At 39.1% G+C, this 25,255-nt stretch overlaps 4 protein-coding genes across 4 annotated transcripts in view; 2 read left to right on the plus strand and 2 right to left on the minus strand.

The window, feature by feature from the left end:
• LOC120418934 (valine--tRNA ligase) overlaps positions 1–25,255 on the minus strand; it is a 61,011-nt gene that overhangs the window by 5,469 nt on the left and 30,287 nt on the right. The window lies entirely within an intron of this gene.
• On the plus strand, positions 3,433–4,959 carry LOC120418932 (zinc finger protein 184-like). Its single transcript, XM_039581469.2, has 2 exons — positions 3,433–3,688; positions 3,748–4,959. Exons 1-2 carry the CDS (start codon positions 3,480–3,482, stop codon positions 4,934–4,936), a joined length of 1,398 nt encoding a protein of 465 aa, XP_039437403.1. The 5' UTR covers positions 3,433–3,479; the 3' UTR covers positions 4,937–4,959.
• On the minus strand, positions 8,361–9,311 carry LOC120418933 (biogenesis of lysosome-related organelles complex 1 subunit 4-like). The gene is made up of 2 exons (XM_039581470.2): positions 9,036–9,311; positions 8,361–8,972 (listed from the first exon to the last, which is right to left on the minus strand). The coding sequence occupies exons 1-2, from the start codon at positions 9,087–9,089 to the stop codon at positions 8,445–8,447; spliced, it is 582 nt and encodes a 193-aa protein (XP_039437404.1). The 5' UTR covers positions 9,090–9,311; the 3' UTR covers positions 8,361–8,444.
• LOC120418931 (solute carrier family 35 member C2) lies at positions 17,170–24,966 on the plus strand. The gene is made up of 6 exons (XM_039581467.2): positions 17,170–17,521; positions 21,810–22,501; positions 22,571–22,643; positions 22,707–22,959; positions 23,027–23,202; positions 23,759–24,966. Exons 2-6 carry the CDS (start codon positions 21,996–21,998, stop codon positions 24,233–24,235), a joined length of 1,485 nt encoding a protein of 494 aa, XP_039437401.1. The 5' UTR covers positions 17,170–17,521; positions 21,810–21,995; the 3' UTR covers positions 24,236–24,966.

Below are 25,255 nucleotides of genomic sequence, written 5' to 3' on the forward strand. Positions count from 1 at the left end.
AGAAAGTGAATGGTCCTGCTGGCAATCACGAGATAAAAGAAGAGAACTCCAAACTATAGTGGCGGCTTCTGATACTTTGGTGCAAGAATCATAAAATGATAGTTTTTTTTCTGTCACTCATTCACAACACTGTTTATTAAGAGCGAGTCCACGAGCAAAGCATACCCATCTCGCATCGACCTCACCAATCTGCCTGAAATTTTCAGGGGTTGTTTGTACATATAAAACTAGTATCTGGCCAAAATTTGAGCACTCTAGGTCAACGGAAAGTGGGGCAAATCGGGACACAAAGTTTGAAGGTTCAAAAACGTAAAAAATCTTAAAAAGGCTATAACTTAGGCAAAATTCAATTTAATTTCAAAATTCAAAATGCATCTTAAAGGGCTTCAAAAATGCAACAAAATGCAGGGTAGAGCATTCCAATTGGTTAATTCTAAAGGGAGTTATTGGCATTTTAGTGAAAAAATAGCATAATTTTCAAACTCAAATAAAAAAGTTTTTCATCCAGATATCAACTCGGATCGACCTGCAGCTTGTAGGGGACATCTGCAACTACCATCTGAGACTGAGACCGGGTTGGGTAAGGCAGTTTAACATATTGAATAGACACTTTTACTTTTAGTGAATTTTTTGGTAGTAAATTTTTGCTCGGAGGACCCCTTAGATCCCATTTTCTGGTGATAATTTTATCATAATCGTGTTCCTGAGACAATTTCACATTAGAAACATGCATAAAAATGTTTGTTTTCATCCATTTTAACCCTTTAAAAAATGAAAGTTTTAAAAAAACTTTGATTCACATTTATTGAAAATCAAGTTCGTTTCCAAGGATACTAGATGACACAAAAAAAAAAGCAGCTTCTTAATTTTTTTTTATCTTTCCTTTTTTAAAGGGTTCAAATGGATGATAATATCCATTTTTAAGTATGTTTCTATTGTGAAATTGTCTCAGGAACACGAATATGATAAAATTATCACCATAAAATGGGATCTAAGGGGTCCCCCGAGCAAAAATTTACAACCAAAAAATTCACTAAAAGTAAAAGTGTCTATTCAATATGTTAAACTGCCTTACCCAACCCGGTCTCAGTCTCAGATGGTAGTTTCAGATGTCTCCTACAAGCTGCAGGTCGATCCGAGTTGATATCTGGATGGAACATTTTTTTATTTGAGTTTGAAAATTATGCTATTTTTTCACTAAAATGCCAATAACTCCCATTAGAATTAACCAATTTGGATGCTCTATCCTGCATTTTGTTGCATTTTAAAGCCCTTTAAGATGCATTTCGAATTTTGAAATTAAATTGAATTTTGCCTAAGTTATAGCCTTTTAAGATTTTTTACGTTTTTGAACCTTCAAAATTTGTGTCCCGATTTGCCCCACTTCCCGTTGACCTAGAGTGCTCATATTTTGGCCAGATGCTAGTTTTATATGTACAAACAACCCCTGAAAATTTCAGGCAGATTGGTGAGGTCCAAACGACGTCCCATACAAAGGGGTATGCCCTGTTCGTGGACTCGCTCTTAAGTCCTTTTGAAATTTTAGTGATTTAAAAAATCTGAAAATGTACTCACGAACGAATTCTTTGTCATTTTATTTCTTTGCATTGCAATCAGCAACCAAAGGAGTTTTCAAAGTATTTTTTTCAGAAATGGACGAGAATGGATGCTTTTAAAAATACTTAAAAATTACATTTTTCTTAAAAAAAATTCCCAACAAATCGCATTAACTCTTACCATTGAATTTACTCTTGGATTGCTTTTTTCGATACTTTCAAAAAATCACTATTTGTTATTTATATGAAAAAGCCGTTGCGAATATTTGCCTAAGTGTAAGTCGCCTTCGCCACCATTTGCAAAGGCCAAAACAAGAGACATAACCTACAACTTTGCCGAAGACACCAAATCAATCTGAAGCCCCCTTCTCAAGATACAAATTTTAGAATATTAGGATAGCCGTTTGGATGTCCAAAATTCCTATGCGAGTTATTTGCATGTATAGGATTTAAAATCTAAAATACATGGAAACAACTCAATTTGTAAGAAGCGACCGCGTGGTCCCGTTTGGTTGGTTGCACACACACACACACAGCCGTTTGGATGTCCAAAATTCATGTGTTTTGTAATTGATTGTTGAGTGAAATGATATGCAAGACCAGTTCATCTGGGAAACACATCAATACATTGTGGAAGATTTGCTCAGTGTAATCGCCGAAGCATAGACTAATTAATTAATCTATGGCCGAACCCCTTTTCGAACCTCGCCGGGTGCAGTGGTGTGGTTCAAGCCTCCAGGGAAATGAAAAAATTCAGCTAAACCATGACATAATGAAAATCCTTTACAAGCTTAAATGCAATAGAGCTGAAATCACGGCTGAAAATTTCAGGAGAGCTTCAGGAGAACTTATATAAGTTATAAGTCCACAAAAGCTCTCCTGAAATTTTCAGCCTTGATTTCAGCTCTTTTGCATTTAAGCTTGTAACGGATTTTCAGAGAAAATCTTCATTTTTTTACATTTCTTTCCGCAAAAAAATATTTAACGTGCCAAAATGAATAAAACCTGAGATTTATATCAAATATTATATGGGAAAATTTTTTGTAGAACACTTCAACTTAATCTGAGCAGATCTAACTTAGTTATGAGTGGATTATGTGAAGTGAGTTTTCACCTGATGGCTCACTTTGATCGATGGAAAATCTTATGACAAATTGTTTGTTGTTGATGTCATAAAAAATGGGTTCCATACTTCGGTGGGACAAATTAACTAGATTTCTTCCTTTTTTCTTTGTTCAACGTTATTTATACAATCAGTTATGAGCATTTCGTAGAATATTATAATGAACAATATCTTGAAAAAAAATTCTAAATCTGCCATGCAATTTCTTTTCATTTGGAAACAGCTTTCACCGAGGCTTTCACAATGCTTGTCAAAAATCCTGTGAAGTGTTTGAATCAAACCATCAAAACGTATATGCAATGAGAAGCAATTTGGCAATTCATTATGTAAAATTTTACGGTATTTTACGGTATTTGCCAAATTTGGACAGCTCCCCAATTTATGTGGAGACTTGTATGGATGAACCAATAATTCAAAATGGCTTATTTGAACCTTAAGAATCGATGGACAAGTACAAAAAAGTAAATTTGCGGAAATGTAGAGAATTGCTCTAAAGTCAACTCCAAAATATAGTAAAAAAAAAACATTCTAAGATATACCAAAATGGCTCCGTCCGGTGCAGATGCCCTTAAACCCCAGTTGAAAAAAAATAAAGTGTACAGCAAAGTGTTCCCAAAATAATCACAGGTAAACGCCCAACACTGCACCGACATCACTCCCACAACAACCGAGAACTTGTCAACTTTGTCTGTCTACCGAATCTGATTCTGACAGTTCTCAAAATGCACGACCGAACGACCAAAACAAAACAAACGTACCGCGCATCAGCAAACAGCCGCGAGTAGCAGATCATTCCAGCAATGCCATCCTGTGCCGTCCCAACCTGTGCCGGCGAGGACAGCCGGCTGGTTCCGTTCCCGCAGCACAGTACGCTCAAAATCCGATGGATACGGGCCATCGTCGCCGGTACCGGGCTGGATCTTCCGGCGCGCCACCTGGGCAGGGTATGCTCGTGGCACTTTTCCGACAAATCTTCTGGGTACGCGGAACCGGTCCGGTTTCAGCACCAGTAAGCTAAATTTGTACACATTTTGATTCGAGCTTTTAACGACTTTAGTTTCTTTTCAGAACCGGGACGATTGTCACCGTGTCGAGTTGCCGGTTCTGCCAGCGATTCGATGACCACGCCGAAATGGTACCGAGGGATCGACTGTTGAAGAACGCAGACTTGGCGTTTGTGGTGCGGGAGGTCTTGAAGGTGACGTTCTCCGATGATGACCTGCTGGTGGACATTTGCAAGCGGTGCAACGCTCGGTTGAACTCGTTGGCTCAATGGATCGACGAGTGCGGGAAGAAAGAGTCCGAATACCGGGCGTTCGAGGTGGCGGCTAAAGGGAGTACGACTAGGATTAAGAAAGACACCAGGATTGGCGATATTCAGCCAATGGTGGACGTCGAGATAGATACGGAGTCGACAGTGGATCCATTGATTCTGGCTTCTGATGAAGCTTACGAGGGTGAAATAATAGAGGAAGAAATCATCATGCCAGAACCTATGATGTTAAAGGTTGAAGAAGACGAACAGGAACCAGTTAATGAACCAATCGAAATTACACTGCAAACACCCAACCATCCCGCCAAACGAGGTCGTCCCAAAAGCGATCCACCCACGGAGCCTCCCGCCCAGAAGCTCAAATTCCGCGACGTCCTCAGCCGCAAGTGCTACATCTGCAATACGCTGCTCGAAACTCACGAGGACATGGCCGCGCACCTTACCACCGACCACACGGATCGTTCCACCTTTCACTGCACCGACTGTAATCAATCCTTCAAGGTGGTCACCGCCTTCAATCGACACCTCGGGTTCCACGACCAGGAGCATCGCCCGCTCAAGTGCCACTTCTGTCCGATGGGCTTCAAGGACGCGTACAGCTTGCAACGGCACGAAAACCGCCACCACGGAACCGACCACCAAATCAAGAAGAAACAACCACCTCAGGAAAGGAAGTTCCAGTGTGCGTCCTGTGAGAAAACGTTCCGCACGAACTACGACCTCGTGGACCACGATCGGTTCGTGCATCAGAAGCTTCCCGGAGCGACCTGCAAGCTGTGTGGGAAGCACTTCCGCAATCGAGCGTCTCTTAGGAAGCACCACCTGGTGCACACCGGAGACAAGCCGTACGACTGTGAGCACTGCGATGCTGCGTTCAAGAGCACGTGGCATCTGATTAACCACGTGGCGAGGTTTCATGGAGGGCCGCAGGGTGAGAAGGCGACCGGGGAGGATTCGCAAGAAGAGGAAGAGGATACTTTGTGATCACCGAAATACCTATGGTTATAAATAAAAAACGTTACTTAATCCACCGATGGTGGTTGGTGCCTTCCTCACAACTATGTACATATTTGTTTCTGTAGTAAGAATGTCAAACCTACAATTTTTTTTCTAAATTTTTCTTCTTACAACATATCTACATGGAGTATGGGGACTAGAATCCCAAAAATCATTGGACGTAATATTAGAACAACACCTACGGGACTGTTTCATGAAAATTGTTCACTTTCAATAGTTCTTTTACTTTAAAGTTTTTTAAGCCTTAAGGCAGTAAAAAAATATGTCTGTTCATTTTTCCCGGGAGTTTCAAATCAACAAAATCCCGGGAGCCAGATCTCCGGATAGATCCGAACAACCTTTTCATCAAAAATGTGTACAAACGACACTTAGGTGCTCATAACTTTTGATAGGGTTCTCGGATCTTCAATCTTTTGGGCTTGTTGGAAAGGTCTTTTGATTACCTATCCAACGATGGGTCGCATGATAGATCCGGACAACTTTTTCATCAACATATTTGAGATCCGGCCTCTAAAATGTGTACAAATGACACATAGGTGCTCATAACTTTTGATAGGGTTATCAGATCTTCAATCTTTTGAACTTGTTGGAAAGGTCTTTCAAATACCTTTCTAAAAATGTATGATCAGACGGGTTCTCTTACAAAAACCACCCTTTTTACAATCTTTCAAACTTTAGCCAGAATCGTTTTTTTTGCATAACTTTTGAAATACTTAACAAAACTTCATAATAGTTAATATAGGTCTTGTGGGACCCTAAGACGGATCGAATGAGACCAGAACGGCCCAAATTGGTTCAGCCAGTCCGGAGATAATCGAGTGCATTTTTTTCGGTGCACGGACTTACAGACATACACACGCACAGACATTTGCTCAGAATTTGATTCTGAGTCGATAGGTATTCGCGAAGGTAGGTCTACGAAGTCAAATTAAGAAGTTCATTTTTCGAGTGATTTTATAGCCTTTCCTCAGAAAGGTGAGGAAGGCAAAAATCAAATCAAAATCAAATTATTCGCTCTACAGCATTGCCTTGGCGTTCTCGATTGCGAGATTCCTACTCGAAACTAGGTGTCCGAAGGCTTGATTGTTGAGGCAATTGCAAACCTCTTTTTACACCTTAGCTTCCATCCATCCCGGGATTCGAACTGACGACCTTTGGATTGTGAGTCCAACTGCCTACCAGCAACTCCACCGAGACAGGACCCAGGGAGACGACTCCTACACCTGGACTGAGCTTACGACTTACTTTACTTTACTTTTACTGCTCGTACAACCTCCGGGTCATGAGCTGTCTCCAGATGCGTTGCCATCTAACTCGGTCCTGGGCTGCTTCTCTCCAATTCCGCTGCGGAACTCCCACACTTTCCAGATCTTCCTCCACTTGGTTCAACCACCTTGCTCGTTGCGCCCCCCTCCGCCGCGTTCCAACCGGCTCCGAATTGAACACCAACTTCACCGGATTGATAGTCTGGTTCGGTTGGCGCGCATCCAGCGCGTCCGGCATTCTCGCGACGTGTCCGGCCCACCTGATCCGGCCAGCCTTGGCGACCTTCCGAATACTTGGCTTGCCGTAGAGTTGCGCTAGCTCGTGGTTCATCCTTCTCCTCCATACAGTGTTCTCACGCACGCCGCCAAAGATCGTCCTAAGCACTCGCCGTTCGAAAACTTCAAGCGCTTACGACCTAACCTTTTTTTTAGGTTAGTCCGGGGCCAACATTTACTTCCCTGTCCGATGGAAGGCGTAATCAGACAAATCTCGTCTCAAAATTTGCCACCGGGACCTTCTGGGATCGAACCCAGGCCGACTGGGTGAGAGGCAATCACGCTTACCCCTACACCACGGTCCCAGACGGTTATAAATAAATATGTTTATTAATCGATGATGATTATCCGGTTGAAAAAACACCAAAATCAACCATCACATTCCGCCTACGTTTCCACAGATTTTTCAATGCGAACTGCTTTCAAAATCTGGCAACATATTCTTTAGGACATGTTTCAGCTAATCGTTTAAATGAATGTTTCCGAAAGTATAGCTTATCAGCAAAAACAACCGAAATCCTGCCGCACTCTCTAATTCGATTTTTCTTCCTAATTTCATCATGCCGAAAAGACTTAAGCCTGTCAACAGGCTTAAGAAAAGTGCTAGTTTTCTTGTTTGTTATAGTCTATAGTCTTTATAAAGGAAGTGTTAGACTATGGCAAACAAACAAACAAACTCGCAAACAAATTTTTTTTACAGTTTGCCTGCTTTATTTGCCAAAAACGTCAGCCTACATACATTTAGCTTTGTTTGCGAGTTGGCCGCAAACAAGTTTGCGAGTTTGGAAAACTGAAAAACACAAAAAAGTGGGAGTATGTTTTTTTGTTTGCCATAGTCTAATACTTCCTTTAGACTATGACAAGCAAACTCGCACATTTTGTGTTTGACAGTTTGTCAAACTCGCAAAATTGTTTGCGACAAACTCACTAACAAAGCCAAATGTATGCAGGGCGCAGGCTGACGTTTCTGCAAACAATTGTAGGCAAACTGTCAAAATATTGTTTGCGAGTATGTTTGTTTGTTTGCCGTAGTCTAATAACTCCTTAAGACTGTCTCTGCAGGGAAACTCGGGTGGGCAGATCATTCAATCTAGGGAGCGTTCCTTTATTCCAAAACGCAAAAGTTGGGTGTGCACTTCGGAAGAAACCGGGCAAGAAAAATTTCGAATGGGCAGCAGCGGTAGCGAAAGCTAGCCAGAGAGGGTAAAGAAAAGCCCCAAGAAATCGCTCCCTCTCCTTTGTTCTGCCGTTCGTAAAGTTGTTTCTTGACCCCTTTCCTTCCGATCTGCATACTAGCCCGAACAAATGATTTTTTTGACAGTTTGTTGAATGTAAAAATTCTACTTCAAACATTAAAACGGCCTACTTTTAATCTCCAAAAATTACATTTAGTTCACTAGATTTACCCTAGGAATTTCAGTTTCCTTTTGAGAACGTAAAAACCGACCCCGTACTTTGTATTTCCTTTTTAGTCCTGGATGCCTCAAAAACTTTTGACAGACAGGAAAACATCATTGCAATAATCAATATACGGATGGACAACAAACCGTTTTTTTTCACTTAGCACCTATTCAAAAGAAGAGACTCCTTGGATGGTGCTGAAAAACTTCTTTTTGCACCTAATAGCATTAACTACTATTTCAGCATCTATTTGAAACTTTTCAGCACTTGTATCGACTTTTGATTTTAAAAAAACTTTCGCTGAAAATCGAATTTGAAGGCTGTCGAAGCTGAATTTTACCGATAGAATATTATAAACCGAGAACTTAAACATCATTTTTCATCATAGAAACATTTGACGTAAAATCGTAAGCATCACGGTGTAATAATTAAACAAGTTAAAACACAAATTTCACCATTCCACCAAATCCAGCTCGTGTAAATAAATCCTTTTTTATTGTCCAGCTCAACACTCCCTAACAGCAAACACAGCATCACTTTTTGGCATCCTCATCTCCATCGGCAGCTTCAGCCTCTTCCAATGGTGTCGTCCTGCTACTGCTTCCCTCATCGCTAGCCGTAACCACTCCAGAACTCCCACTCGCAATCACCTTCGCCTTCCCACCTGCTCCACCAAAGTAATCTTCCGTCTTGAAGATCGTCGGCGCCTCGTACATCCCCTGGCCGTTCCGGTTCGTTTGCCGCTCCACCGGTTTTGGCTTGCCGAAGATGTTGAGCGACTTGAGCAGCACGTTGATCGTCTTGTCCGGAATGTCCAGCTCCTCCTCGGCGATCTGCACCTGCCGTTCGACCACGTCCAAGTTTTTGGACACCATCGCGACAAACTTCTCCAGCTGGTCCAGCCGTTCGCACAGGCTGTCAAACTCGGGCCGGAAGGCCGCTATCCGGGGAATGTTTTGCTGTGATGCCACGGCGGACTCTTCTCGTACGATTGCCAGCAGGTTTTCGAACTCCTCCAGCCGAAGCAGCATCTCGTCGATGCGCGTTGAGATGGGCTGGATCTGGGATGTTTTTGGAGTCCTTTGTAGATTAGTTATAAAAAGAGACCATGTAGTGAGACCTACCTCAGTTTGCAGATTCGACGAGCTGAGATACTTCGGGGCAAGTTCTTCGGCCATGGTGACTGGTTGGTCTGAGTCACAATATGGAGTCTAATATGATATGGTCCTGTTTATGCTTACATTATAAGCTGAATATCTTGGAAGATAACCGTAAACATTGGCCAACTCAATCAATGAATAAGAGATCAATCTATTTTCGTTTGTTTATCGGCATTTGCCGTGTTTGCAATTTTTGTTGGACTTCAGTACACTTGTGTGTCTGTCGAAGCAACGGTAAGAAGAGGTACAGTAGAATGTTAAGGGGTGATCCATGAAACAGTGTAGAAGAAGTTACTTTAGCACTGCAAGATGATAAGTATTATGCTTTGATTGCGGCAGAAAAAATAAATAAATTGTATTCGTTTCAACTGGAATGACATTGATAGGATTTCATAAATTAAAGGATTTTGTATAAAATTCTGGAAGAACTTTCTGTTCACGTTTACTGTATTCAGGAACCGCAAAAAAGGTATACAGCTCGTTGCTAAACATGGCTTTTTCAGCACTCGTCGTACTTATCCGATTCGGTAAAATTCGTTGGATCAATATACGACTCGGTTTTTTAACACGAGCCAAAATAAAATGTCCTACAATTCAATAAAAGAATGATAAAATATTTGAATGCTTTTAGACATAGTTAACATTAGAATGTACAAGTCTTTTCAATGAAAATACAAAATTTATATGTTTATTTTTGATAAAATAAATTTGAGTAAAGGAGCCATTACACTACCGCAAACAGACAAACAAACAAACAAACTCGCATTTTTTCGCGTTTGACAGTTTACCAAACTCGCCAACTTGTTTGCAGCAAACTCACAAACAAAGCGAAATGTATGCAAAACTGTCAAAAAGTGCAAGTATTTTTGTTTGTTTGCCGTAGTGTAATAGCTCCTTTATTCACTGCCAACTCACACGAAATCGTAAAAAGTACATGTTTGCAGTCAAAAATGATTTTTAGTTGTAAATTTGGTTTCAAATCTGGAGTTTTTTTAAAAAAGGTCCAATAAACCAAATTTTCAGTTTTTGCATTTTGGGTGTTTTTTAATAGGGTATTTTAACCATTAGTGGACCCCCTAGTAGAGCCGATGCACATTTTTCACAAATTTTCAATATTTTAAGCACTTTTTCATAACCCTTTGTACAAAACAATGAAATCTGAAGTCTTTTGAACAATTTTGACTATTTGTTTCATCAGTTATTTGTTTTTGAGCAGAAAAATAGCCATTTGAAAAAAAAATTGCCTTGTTATGGACCCCCTTTTCCTATAGTGGACCCGGGTCCATAATCCGATTGTGGACCCGGGTCCACTATAGGCAAACTGTTATTTTGATACCAAATTTAACCGATATTTGATGTTTTGATGCATGGTGTAGGTCTAATGATAGATATAATGAATAAAAGATGGATTTTGCTCACTTTTCATTATAAACAAATATGTTTTGTTAACAAATTTAGCTTTAAACAACAAAAAACTTAACAGACATTTAAAAACATTTATTTCCGAAAAAGATCAGAGAAAACGTTTCGAAAACCACTGTAAACATAAAATAATTTAAAAAAAAGTAATCTTGATGCAAATTTTTCCATATTAATTACATAAATGGTTGACCGAAACTAAATAATAGATTTGTTTACAGTTGCTGATAAAATCACGCATGTTTATTTAAAAAAATGTGTTGTTATTGATTTATTATTATAAAATATCATTTCAAACTGCATTTATGATGCTTCAGTTAAGTACAATCAACTATAGTTTTGATTAATTATAAATTTTCACGGCTTCAGCATTTTTGGTACTTTTAACATGAAAACAGCTATATTTGTACTCATAATTGAAAAAATATGCGTTTAGGTTGATAACAACAAGCATTTATTGTATGTTTTAGAGAAACTTTTGCTTAAATACACAGTTTTCTTCATTTTTGAAGATTAAATTAACAGGGGTCCACTTCTGGAAAAGTTTGGATTTCGTTGTCCTATATTGAACCCCCCTAATTTTTGCTCGAAAATGGCAGTTCTTCGCTTTATTTTAGTAAAGATCCTTAAACTTACACTATTTCGTCTTGCTGAAATTAAATAATCAGTCAAAAAATGATTGGATGGTTAATTCAATCATAAAATATGAATGCAGTTTTGTTGTGAAAATGCTAGTGGCCATGGCTGATTTCAGATGTCGAACTCAAAACACTTATTTTGGTGAAAAGGACAATTCAATGTCAGTCAACATTGTTTTAAATGATGCTGACGTGCCAAATTAAAGATTTGTAGACAAAAACACGCTTGAAATTGTGATTTTATTGAATTTTTCATCAAAAACCCATCAGAGTGTCCACTATAGGAAAGGGGTCCACTAATGGATAACGTACCCTACCCCCGACTCAAGGCGGTTTCAAAAACACCCAAAAAGCAAAAACTTAAAATTTGGATTATTGGACCTTTTTAAAAAAAAAACTCCAGAAATGGACTTAAATGTAATATTGGATGCCCGATTTGATAGTGTTCCGTCATCAGGGATGACATTGGGAGGTGAGATTGGGTCATACAAAAATGCAAAATTTTCATCCATGAATACGGTAATCCAAAATCCAAAATAACGTATTTTCCATTAAATCCTAAACCTTTCTTTAGATAGAAAGGAAAAAATACAAAAAATATGTTTTAATCCTCTGCTTTTTTTTCGTGACTTATTACTAACTAAAAGTGGGTAATGTCATTAGTCATTACTTTCCGATTATGTAATAAAACAGAAAAGTATTTTTTTAATTTAAACATATTTTTAAAGATTTCGTGTTCTTTTTTAAGCATGAGCATGAGCATGAGCATGAGAGACCACCCATGGTTGTCCTTCTCCGTTACTGAACAGAACCGTAATATCCTATCAACACAACCGGTCATACGCTTCAACGATCAAATAATGTTTCCCTTATCAACAGCATGCATGAATGCGCTGAAAAGATAAAACATCACGATCATCAAAACTAGAACCGTTACTAATAGGAAACAGTCATTGGCCACCAACGGCGCCCGCCATGTCAGTTTGTAGATCTCGAGGGAACGGGACGGGAATATTAGTTAGCACAGGCTGCTACCAAGGGTGGGTTCTATACAATATCCACACCCCCGCGTGTGCCGGAAAACTACTTCTACTTGGGATTTTGTTAGTGGGTAAGGGTAATGGCCAGGATTCAACATAGAGGATGATGATGCGACCCAATAATCAATAAATTTTGTTTAATGGTGTGATGTATTATGCATTCTCAAGGCAATCAGTCGGAGTATGCGGATGAGACTATTCCCGGTTATTTGGTGTTAAGTTTAGCATAAATGATTCAATCTTAGACAGCCGGCTGTGGAAAGATAGAATCAAAATTGTGTGTAATTAAAAGGTGAAATATTATACTCAGCGTAACACATTTACGTAGAGTTGACCTGAGACTATTTATACTTTTAAGTTTTTATAAGATGAGCGACCAATTAATTACTGATGAGTTATGAGTTATCTGAAGGACTTGAACAATCGCGTTGAAACAATATTTGTCACCGTGCTTTACGAGCTATAATGCTAAAAGGTGATTTCGCGGGAAACGAAAGGTCAAATATAATTTATATTATGCTAACGCAGTTAAAAACGAATCTTCCCATGAAACAATCGCGAATCATAGAACAAAGAAACCCGACTGACTAACGAGAAAGACGATCGCGATATTTGAACTTTACAATCTAACTAAGAAGAAAAAAAGCCACGTCAATAGAAAGGAATAGACAAACATACAGGTGACCACAAAACGGACTGCCTCGACTGTCATCGTGACAACCAGAGCAAGCCGCACATTCACACACACACACACGCACACACTCACCCGACAAAATCACCGACGACGAACGACGCGAAAAAACATGCAACCCGACGGACAGGCATCGCAAAACGGACTGGCTCAACTGACATTTTTTCAACCAGAGCCAGCCGCACCTTCACACACACACGCGCGCACTCACCCGACAAAATCACCGACGACGAACGACGCGAAAAAACATGCGACCCGACGGACAGGCATCGCAAAACGGACTGGCTCAACTGTCATTTTTCAACCAGAGCCAGCCGCACCTTCACACACACACGCGCGCACTCACCCGACAAACTCACCGACGACGAACGACGCGAAAAAAACATGCGACCTGACGGACAGGCATCGCAAAACGGACTCTTTTAAAGATTTCGTGTTCTTTTTTAACTACATAAACTTCAAAAAATCAAACTATTGACATTTTAAGTACCTTCATCAGAGGTGATATTGGGTCTGGGTGGTGAGATTATTATTATTACACTTGAGATTATTATTATTACGTTTTTCTTGAGAAAACTTACATTTTTCGTCAATATTTAGATATTATCAAAACTAATGATTACAAAAAAATTGGACTGGTGTAGAATGAATTACAAAACACCTTTTATTGAATTTTAAAGTCGTGGCCTGCAGTTAAAAATATATACTTTATTATTCGAAATTTATTTTTTTTTAAATCGTAAATTTTAAACATTTTTGTAATGGCCTGAATGAAAATTTCTTACTAGAATTGTAAATGGTAGAATAATTCTACCATTTACAATTCTAGTATTTTTTTATATCCGTTTTAACCTGTTTTAACGAAATATTTATGCAAAGTAACAAAATATAGCAGTAAAACAACTTTACGCTGGTCATAATCTTTTTCATTAGGTTTTTTTGTATTTAATTTGAATTTCAATAGATTGTTAAAAAATGTCCAGTAACCATTTTATTTTAGTCAAAAATAAATGAAAAAAGAAATAAATCATAAAACATATAATAAAAATCTGCGTCCAATGCATGCCATCATAATCATTCAATATGAATCAAGAATTTATTGTTTTAAAAATAGTGTTTCATTTAACTGAAACAAGTACATTGAAGCAGTGAAATTAACGTTACTTTAAGTTAGTTCTCATAACGATTTGAGTGAAATGTTAGGAATATTTTTAAAAATATTATAAAATTATTGAAGAGTTCAAATTATTTTTCAAACATGTATGCCCGAGACTTTTCCCAATTATTTGAAAAAAATAAATCACAATTTTTCCTTGATTTTCGGCTTTTGACAATATCTCGATTTTTCCTTATTTTTCGACTGGCAATTTCACAAAAAAAAAATAAAGGTTTGTCGTTGTCGATCATGGCCGTTTAAGGTCACCCGCAAATCGCGACAGAACTCGTGATGGTTGCAAGCTAGCAATTCTCTACGAAATCGGTTTTTTAATTTTAATTTAAATTTTTGTACTTTTTAATCCGGCTGAAACTTTTTTGGTGCCTTCGGTATGCCCAAAGAAGCCAATTTGGCAGCTATCCATACAAAAATTACATGTGAAAATTCAAAAATTCTCTATCTTTTGAAGGATTTTTTTGATCGATTTGGTGTCTTGGGCAAAGTTGTGGATATGAACTACACTGAAAAAAAATGATACACGGTAAAAAAAATTGGTGATTTTTAATTTCACTTTTAGTCACTAAAACTTGATTAGCAAAAAAATACTTTTTTCATATATGTTTTTTTATATGTTTTAGAGGACACTAAATGCCAACTTTTCAGAAATTTCCAGAGTGGGCAAAAAACCTTTGATCGTGTTATGAATTTTTGAATCAATACCGATTTTTTCAAAAAATCGAAATACTGGTCGAATCTACTGATAAAGTGCACCTTTTTCAAGTTATAGCCATTTTTAGGTAACTTTTTCGGAAATAGTCGCAGTTATTTATTTTTAAAAATTAGTGCCCATGTTTGCCCACCCCCAAAAATTTGAAAATTCTCTATATTTTGCTTTTGTGAACGTAGTTGATACGACCCTTAATTGCTGAGATATTGCCATGCAAATATTAAAAAAAAAACAGGAAAATTGATGTTTTCTAAGTCTCACCCTAAAAAACCACAATTTTCCAATGTCGATATCTCAGCAACTAATAGTTCGATTTTCAATGTCAAAATATGAATCATTCGTGAAATTTTCTGATTTTTTCGAAAAAAATAATCAATTTTTTGAATCAAGAATAAAATTTCAAAAGAGTCAAACATTCAATATTACGCCCTTTTGAAATGTTAGTCTCAAATCAAAAATTTTCTAAGTGGACAAACTAATGATGCAGAATGGCTTCTTTGGGCATACCGAAGGCACCAAAAAAGTTTCAGCCGAATTAAAAAATACAAAAAAATCGAATGACCGAAAACTCAGAGAATTGCTCCTTTGGTTACAAGCATAGCTCATACCTCTCAACAAGAAAAGGAACGCTTAAGGACGTATTAGGCTATCCATGGTTTGAAGCGAAGATGGCGTTCTAATGGTGAACGCCCGAAATGTCAAAATCGCGCAGTAGCACCAACATTACAAAACAAATGTGGCCATGGCACTGCGTGATTTTGACATTTCGGGCGTTCACCATTAGAACGCCATCTTCGCTTAAGGGGTTACATACATGTAAATCGACAAAAATGTAAGAGGTTGGTTTGAGCACACACTTATTTTTTTTTAAATCATTAAAATATATATTCTCAACTTTTATCAAAATAAATTTGAAGATATTTGGTTGTATCATTGCCGAGATATAGCCATTTTAAGTTAGCAGTTTCAAAAAACGGGTGCCACGATATCTCAACACTGCTTTGACCAAATCGGTTCAAAATTTTGGTGAAGCATCGTTAAATCAGTCCTGTGTGCATGACGAAGCCCGATTTTCAAAAAGTTTGTTTGAAAAAAAGATAAAAATATTTTTATGTCTTACATATAAAAATTCGCCGGTTTTAGATTTTTGTATTTTTCAAAAAAAGCCAAATTTCAAAATCGGGCTTCGTCATGCACACGGGATATGTCTTGCAAGTCTTTATCTCAAATTTCAGCCAATTTGGTCCATCCCATCTCGAGATATCGTGGCACCCGTAAATCAACTCGGTGTTCAGAGAAAAACGCTCACAAAGTTCGACAGTCCGCTTTGCGCATGGCAAAATTTTGAACGTAAATCGTCTCTTACTCAGTTTAATCATGAAATATCTTCATGAAACTTTAAGGAGTGATTAAAAATCATCTTTTAAGTGGATTTATTAAATTTTCGGAAATATGATTTTTTTTTTCATTTTTTACAAGTATGTAACCCTTCAAAAACCTGGATGCAAACAAACAATCTTTTTGAGGGCAATTTGCCCGCTTTGTTTGCTTCCCTGCATTTGTTTGCAGAAACGTCAGCCTGCATGCATATGGCATTGTTTGCGAGTTTGTCCCAAACAAGTTTGTGAGTTTGGTAAACTGTCAAACACAAAAAAGTGCGCAATTGTTTGTTCGCTATAGTCTAATACCTCCATAAAATTGGCGAAGCGGCCAGCAGAATTCAATTTGAAAATTATTTGACCGAACTTGTAAGCAAATCCATTGGTTTTGTAACCTTTTTCGCTCTTTAGAAAATTTCAAAATTAACCAGCAAATTTTTCTGCTGGTTTCTGGATGGACTTCACAAAACTAATTTTGCTTCTTAGTTTCACTTGGTTTCAAAAGCATGTTGAGTTCCTTCAATCAACTCTGATATGAGAATGACAACTAGACGAACTACGCGCAAAACAATGAACAATTTCGCTGGATTTTCAGCTATCAGATATTTTTGCCAGTAATTAGCAAAAGAAATGAAATTAAGCTTAGTTGCTGGTTTCAGCGAAAAATTTCGCTGGTTTAGCAACATTTTAGGCAAATATCAGCGAAATCAATCCAGGGAAATCTATCTGCTGATTTGGCGATGAATGCCCTTTCCGTAAATATATTTTTTATGTACAGTACTTGTTCAGTAACTGGGCTGAATTGAGACAAAACCGTACAAAAATCGCTTCAACCTCTCCAACTCGCCGCTCTTCTCACCCTGCTACCTGAATCGCTCACTCATTGGACATTCTCCGGCGGCCGGGGCCGCCACCGTTCCAGGTCAAAACGCAAAACAGACTAAAGAACCATAACTACACAAACACCATCAAACCCAAGCAAACCACACACAAGCAAAACTGTCAGTGTTGCCGTGTACAGAACACCGCGTGTGTGCGAATAACACACCGACGAGCTCTCCAGCAGTGTGTACTCTGTACCAGGTTCTTCTATCGTGCCAGCCCGTCTTCGTGCTAGTCGTCTCTCCAACACCTCATCAGCGGCCACCGCCACTCAAAGTGGGTGATTTTTTCATCTAATTCTTGCACGCAAAAGAAGCGAACGAAAAAACGCGATAAGATATTCTCGCGGGGGATTTGAGTTGTTTTTGCGAAAATGTAAAAGATTCCAGGGGGCAAGGATTTGTGGACGCATGAACCAGGAGGTGGCACTCTGGGGAACTATCCGGAACCGGAACATATGGAACGACCACAGAGGACAGAGGTTGCTACGACGGTGAAATAGTTTAGTTTTGCACTTGGTGAGTGAGTAAATTTGTTTACTACTTAAGTTTTAATGTAAATGCTGTTGAGAATTTGTTATATCTGAAAAAAGTCCCGAGGGCGAAGGTTTAAGAAATTTGATATTCCAAAAGAGTCCACAAGGAAAACAAATTAGTCAAATATTTGCCCCAAAAAGCATTGCCCCTTGACATTCACCATGGTGAGCACACGAGCATGAATGAGGCAAAGAAGAAATACAGAAATACAGTCTTGAATCATTGATTTGTTGTGGAGGCAGCGAATCGAATCCAACAAGAAAAAAAAAACGAGCAAAATTTGTTTATCGTATCAGCAAACGACGAATCCAGCCAACAATAGCAACAACAACAACAACAAATCAGACCAAAAAAGTGATAATGATAAAGTTATTCAACTGCGCTTCGCCCCGTACAGACAGTCGTGTCAGTGTTGTCCCCATACGCCTCAGGATAAGGCACTTCTTTTCGAGCCATATGGCAACTGGTACGCCTAACTAACATTTGCAAAAGGCAAAAGTAATAATCCCTCTCGGCTGCGTTGGCTGATTACATTTCCTGTGACGCGGAGCCAGCCACGTAGCGAAATGCCTCTCTTCTCCAGGTGTTTTGGTTATTTTTGCATGGCTAGAAGGATGTGTTGTGTGAACTATTACCGCATCGCGGTACAGATGATTGAAGGAGCAAAATTGAGTATTAGAAAAAAGTTCAATGCAAGAGCAATCACCCTGACGTGCACAAAGAACATTTTATTTATTTCGAATGAAGACGTGAGTAGGAGGGCGCAAAATGAGCAATATTGTTTATCGTTAATCGGTTGGTATTGAACGTGCATTAAAGGCATTAAAGAATAACTTGCTTTCTAGTATTTTAGTAAGTATTGTTAAAAAAATAACACTCGAAATAAATATCACAACTCGACATTTTTGAAGTTGATGTCAGTAAACGCCTCCGTTTCATCAAGGTATGATAGATTTGGGCTCCCTGAACACGCTCCAATCAACAGAATTGAATTTTAGTGAATTTTCTGCAAATAAATAAAATTGTAAATTTGGCTATAAATGCTATGGAATCATGTTAAACAACCATGCGTTCCCTCATAAAAACAACCATGCGCACCCCCTTATTTGTGTTACCCCATAGATAATCGTGGGTGCGCATGGTTGCTTAAGATAATTCCATAGCATTTTTCCCAAATTTATAATTTTATTAATTGGCAGGAAATCCACTAAAATTTAATTCTGTCAATTGGAGCGTGTTCAGGGAGCCCAAATCTATCATACCTTGATGAAACGGAGGCGTTTACTGACATCAACTTCAAAAATGTTTTGTTTTCTTTGCCTATTTTTTTTTTATTATGTCGTGTTATTATGTTAATACAGTTATGTTAATACAGTTATGTTAATACAGTCCACACTCGATTACCCCAAGGACCCGGAAAAAAAATCACTTCGGATAATTGAAACTTCAGATTATCGAATCAAGACAACATTTTTTTTTTTCTTTGTCCAATTTTTTATTGTCGAGCTTCAAAATCCAAAATGGCGGTGATGATATATTGAAAAAAATGAATTTTATTATGTTAATAGGCAATCAACTATTCAAATTTGCCTAAAATGGGGTCGCAGAACTCAAATTAATGTTTAAAACAAGAAAAAGAAAAAAAACGAAAAAAAATGTTGTTCGTGATTCGATTATCCGAAGTCCCATACAAACATAAAAAAGCGAGGGTTTGGATAATCGAGTCTGGACTGTACAATAAAATTGTAGATTATTTTCGAATCCATCTGACTTTTTTCTCGGGGGGAGAAAAATGAACGATTTTATTGAAAATTTAAACAAATCGAAAAAAAACAACCAATTGGGTCCTAAAATTAAGCTTAAATTTGTGATATAATTGTTCACAACGATAAAGCTTATTTTTCTGAGTACAATGACCCTTTGAACGACCGCAAAGGATTTAAATGGATTTTTAATTCAATTTTTAAAAATTAACTTCACGGCCCTTCTTGACAGAAAAGGTCCTACTTGACAGCTTGTTCCAAGGGGACCATAGTTGATCCATCGAAAAAATGTTTTCTTGTCAATATATATTTTTTTTTTTGCATTAAAATGAAAAAAGTGGTCAGAGGTTTTTAATCGTGTTTTATACCGTATACCGTTATAGTACCCAATTACATCAACAGAATATTATTGAAAATTTCGAGTGGATTTTTTTTTTGCAAAACTTTTCAAAAATCAGTATGACTTGGTCACCCAAACATACAGTGAGTCAAATATTTGTCCGTACCCCCCCGTACGGAAAATGTTTGTGATATAAAAGTACATAAAATTCGACTAAAGTGCCATGTTTTGTACATCAATCGACGCGGCAAAATGTCCTCTTTAAGACACTGTCATTGGATTTGCAAAAAACTTTTTCTTAAAAAATACAAAAATAGTTTACTGAAAAAAGTAAAAAAAAGAGGTCAAATAATTGTCCGTACCCCTAGTAAAAGTATAAAATCTGATCGATTCAAGTGAATTTATTTATGAAATGTTGTTTCTGTGTCAAATACTAGTACCTCTAGCCAGTTTGTGACAACTTTGAACTTCTGATAACTTTGTTTAGTTAGTTTATATTAAAAATTGGTTTAAATTTAGTATTTTTAAGTAAAACTTATCAAAACATAAGTTTATAAACAACTATTTTTATAAAATTGCTATTTTATGTTGTAAGAGTCTCTATTGAACAAGTTTCAACAATATTTGTTCAAAATATACATTGTTTTCATATTTTTTATTGACATTTTCCGATCAAAAATACTGTTTCGGAACAATACCGTTAAACAATCCGGATTGTCCCGGAACCGGTATAACCCTTCGGTGGGAAAATTTGTGGTGGTCAGATAGAGGACAAAAAAACCCACCTCTTGCAATTTGAAGCATCCAATTTCGTCCACTACAGCCCGATTACGAGTCCCTAGTCTGAAATTTGAAATTTTCAAATTCCTCAAGCAAAACATTCTGACCCAGGACGGTACAGAAATTCTCAGCACGGAAACAAAAATTGACAAACAAAAATTAACCAAAAAATGGAAAATGGAGAGGGGGGGGTGCTGTAACCGTAACAAAAACAGATATTCGATAAAATATTCTACGAAAATATATAACACTTTTATATTAAAAGCCCCCAAATTTGTTCCGAAACCTGCATGGAAAAACCAGAAACACGAAAACCCCGATGTTTGACACTGTTTGTTGCCAACCATCGGGGTCCATTTTTAGTTTAATACCTTTTTAACATGGGGAGCTCTCACACATTACAATATGCAAAAAAATAAAGTAATAATCCAGCTGTGTGTAAATGGCCTGATAGTAAAATAAATGTTGCATTATTTTATTAAATTTTATGTAATATTACACCCAGAAATGTGTAGACCATCAATAAAAGAAACCTACAACCAAAATTTCAGTCTGATATAGGCGTTTATCCGATTAATATTTCAGCGTTCGATCAGCCGAGCGGGCTAAGGCACCAACCTCTCAGATGGTGCTGGGTTTGAATCCCGTCGGTTGCAACTTCTTTTTGTACATGCATGCAGTGTCTAATATTGATTGTATTGAGGCAATGTGCATGTTTTAGCATGCGATTCCACCATCGGATTTTTAGCTGTACATCGGTGGACAAAGTTTCACTAAAATGAATCAAAAAAAAATAGTAAAGAAAAGTCGAATGACGAAAACGCAGAGAATTTCCCTATATGTACAACAGTTCTCTCAATCAAGCCAAAACAATTTGCGATTTTTAGAGTAAGCTTCAATGTTCTTAGCCGGGTGAAGGGGTAAGTGTGGTTGCCTCTCACCCAATCGGCCTGGGTTCGATCCCAGAAGGTCCCGGTGGCATCTTTCGAGACCAGATTTGTCTGATCACGCCTTCCTTCGGACGGGGAAGTAAATGTTGGCCCCGGTCTAACCTAGAGAGTTTGGTCGTTAGCTCAGTCCAGGCGTCTGTCTACCTTTGTACTGTCTCGGTGGCGTTGCTGGTAGGCAGTTGGACTTACAATTCAAAAGTCGTCAGTACGAATCCCGAGATGGGTCGAAGCTTAGACGTAAAAAGAGGTTTTCAATTGCCTCATCAATCAAGCCTTCGGACTCCTAGTTCCGAGTAGGAATCTCGCAATCGGGAACGCCAAGGCAATGCTGTAGAACAAATAGTTAGATTAATGTTCGAGAGTTAAATTGTTTTAAATTATAAGTACGTAAATGAAATTAAACAAAAAAATAACCCAACTAAAACTTCTCTTTACAGACCCACCAAATTCCAAACAAGTATTTAGCATGTGTTCGAAAACGGAAACTCCCACAAGTCAGTTGTAACAGACCAGTTTTACATTCCACACGAAACCACGCAATTTCCAGTGCACTTAAGGATTAAATTGTAGAAATCCCAGACCCGACATCATATCACTTAGTGAGAGAGATACAAAGAAATACTATGACCAACATCAAGTATGAACGCGTCAAGCAAACGGTCGACCACGAGCCCCAAAATGAGGAAATCGAACTGGAAGGTGAGACTCAAATGCGCCGCCCAAAAGGCGGAGCAGGCCACCTTCAGTACGCAGTTTCAACGGCAACCGTGGCAGCTGGTCGGAGTAGTGGCGGACCCAGCACCCACCTCAAGAAGAAGAGCTTCACCAACACGATCGTCGTGACGCTGCTGCTGATCCTGTGCTACTTTACGCTCTCGATCGGGCTGACCTTCTACCAGCGGCTGCTGCTGCAAAAGTTCAAGTTCCCACTGATGGTGGTGGTGTACCACCTGTGCATCAAGCTAGTCCTGTCCGGGGTGGTGCGAGCGGTGATGCGGTGCGCCACCAAGCGGAAACGCATCCAGCTGGACTGGCGAACCTCGCTGCGGAAGATCCTGCCCACCGGACTGGCCAGCGGCATCGACATTGGCTTCTCCAACTGGGGACTCGAGCTGGTGCAGATCTCACTGTAGGTTGATCGTGTGTTTTTCCTGGTATGCCAATAGGGAGTACTGATCAACGTGGGTTTTCTTTCCAGGTACACAATGACCAAGTCAACCACGATCGTCTTCATTCTGATCTTTGCCATTTTGTTGAAGCTGGAGAAGAAGGTAAGGCGGATTTGTTGTTGATCGACATGCAAACATTCTCTAATCGTTAGACGACCTTTTCAGAGCTGGTCCCTGGGAGCGATCGTGATCATGATCTCCGGTGGTCTGTTTCTCTTCACGTACAAGTCGACCCACTTTGACGCGCTCGGGTTCTCCTTTCTGCTGTTTGCGTCGCTGTCCAGCGGCATCCGGTGGTCCTTTGCCCAGCTGATCATGCAGAAGAGCAAACTGGGCCTGCACAATCCGATCGACATGATCTACCACATGCAGCCGTGGATGATCGTGGCGGTGCTGCCGTTCACGATCGGGTTCGAAGGTAGGCTTGGTTCAGTTCTGCCATAAGAATGGAAGCAGTATTCATGACGCTCTTCGCTCCTTTTCAGGCAAGCGGATCTTCGAAGGGCTGGACACGCTCCGGCAGACGGACAGCTCCGTCGTGCTGGACATGTGGCTGCGGATCTCGGTGGGAGCGTTCATCGCGTTTGCCATGGAGGTGAGCGAGTTTCTGGTGCTGTGCAGCACCTCCAGCTTGACGCTGTCGGTGGCCGGAATATTCAAGGTAGGTTTAGCTTTGCTATCAAATCAAAGTAGCCCAAATGACAAAATCTGTTGACTGTGTACCGAATCCGGTTATAACATTTACCTTTTTGACAGTAGTGACAGTGTGGTGTGTGGTGGTTTTGCCACCACTACTGTCAAAAAGGTAAATAATGGTAGGTAATATTGTCTTTTGCAAGCAGAACATAATCAAACTTTTCGGCACCCTCAGCAAACGTAAAATCAATACAAATTGTTGCCGGATCTCTACAGGAAAAGATCCGGCAGCAATTTTGTATGGTTTGACGTTTGCGGAGGGTGCCGATGAAAGGTAAACAAATCGCTTCGTGCATCAGCCAATGATCGGATTACTAGAAGAAACTAATGTTACCGTACCGGTAGATTGTTTCTGTGCAATTTGACAGCTGTCAAACTAAGGTGGGATCCACGCTAAGTTGCCCAAGCAAATACATGTAATATAGTACCGAACAGAAATGACAGTTCGACCCGTTTAACGAAGCTACACTCTCAGCTGAACTCAGTCATAATTCCGTGTTTTCCCACCCTAACCTGTACAGGAAATCTGCCAGCTGGTCTTGGCGGTGGAGCTGAACGGTGACCAGCTCAGCCTGACCAACGTGCTCGGACTAGTCATGTGCCTCGGAGGCATCTGCTGCCACGTGGTGCACAAGTTCTGGACCTACTCGGACAGCAGCTCGTCCACGGCGATCGCCGCCGACGGTTCTTCGACGCGCTTCGACGATTACGACGACGACGACGAGGACGGAGTAGCGAATCCCCACCCCAACGGCACCGCTGGAACCGTGCCCAAGTACAACGCCAAATTTGATCTGACCACCACGGCGCGGTTCAAATCCGGCGCAGGAGCCCAGCACCGGCCGCTGCTACTGGTCAACGAAAATCGAGACGCCGAAGACTCGGACCACCTGGTGGTGAACAACCGAAACTACCTGTCGGATGACAGCGAGCACGAGGGCGGGGATCACGACACGCAGGACGTGCTGTTTGACATTTTGAAACGACGCGAACGATAGGTTTTTGGAGGTTAGGTTTCCGCCAACGCAAAATGAATTTTACTATATTTATTAACTGTGTACGCTTATCGACATCACTCCCAGAAGGTGCCCTTTGCGCCGGGATGAGAACTGAACTTCAAAATTCCATCTGTTGTTTAGTTGAAATGTATATTTTTACATTAGTTTATTTTTTAACCTACTTAGAAGTAATAAAACAACAAGCGCATTGTACATTCTATTATTCCTAATGGTTTTAAACTAGCAGTGATAATTTTAAACTATTTTAATTATTTTCTGTAAGCGTAAACATAACTTTTCGTTACAAAAAAAAGTCTTAAACATCTATATTCGAAAAATCTTACTAGAAGGTTACCGCGCACTAACACTAAATGAATGCACTCACACACACAAATAAATTTTTCCTGTAGTATTGTAAAACAACCTAAATCTTCACGAAGCAGAGAAAGGCCATTCATTGTTAGACGAATCGATATACACCTTAATGAGGGTACCTAATTATACACACACATGCAAACTGACGCGCATACACACACACACACACATTGATGGATAGTGTAATTTGGAAACATGAAAAAGTGAGTAAACCCGTGATAAAATACTTAAGTTCAAAACATTGTACGTTGTATACAACACTCTCGCAAATCTGTTGCGTAAACGGAAAGAAAATACACAAAAAAATAAACACACTTTTTACGTTATGGATGTATGTATTGAAAAGAAAACAAAAATTTAAGAAAAAAACAAAGCTTAAAACATTGGAATAAAGTGTAAGTGTTTATGATAAGAATGTATCGCATTGTGTGAGTTTTTATTTCCCTTTCTTTGAACATTTTACTTGGGGCTGTATGTGCGTAGCCTTGGAGCGCAGTGTGGAAATGGAGGAATTCGACGACGTTTTTGTCCGCTAGGTTCGCTGTTGACATTTTTAGCATAGTTGTGTATGGCAAAGTGTGAGAATTTGGCGATTAATTTTGACTAGTATTTTATTTAGAATCACTCAATTAACGTTCTTAGATA

The sequence above is a fragment of the Culex pipiens genome, chromosome 3, assembly GCF_016801865.2.
Source record: "Culex pipiens pallens isolate TS chromosome 3, TS_CPP_V2, whole genome shotgun sequence".
NCBI classification, from domain to species: domain Eukaryota; kingdom Metazoa; phylum Arthropoda; class Insecta; order Diptera; family Culicidae; genus Culex; species Culex pipiens.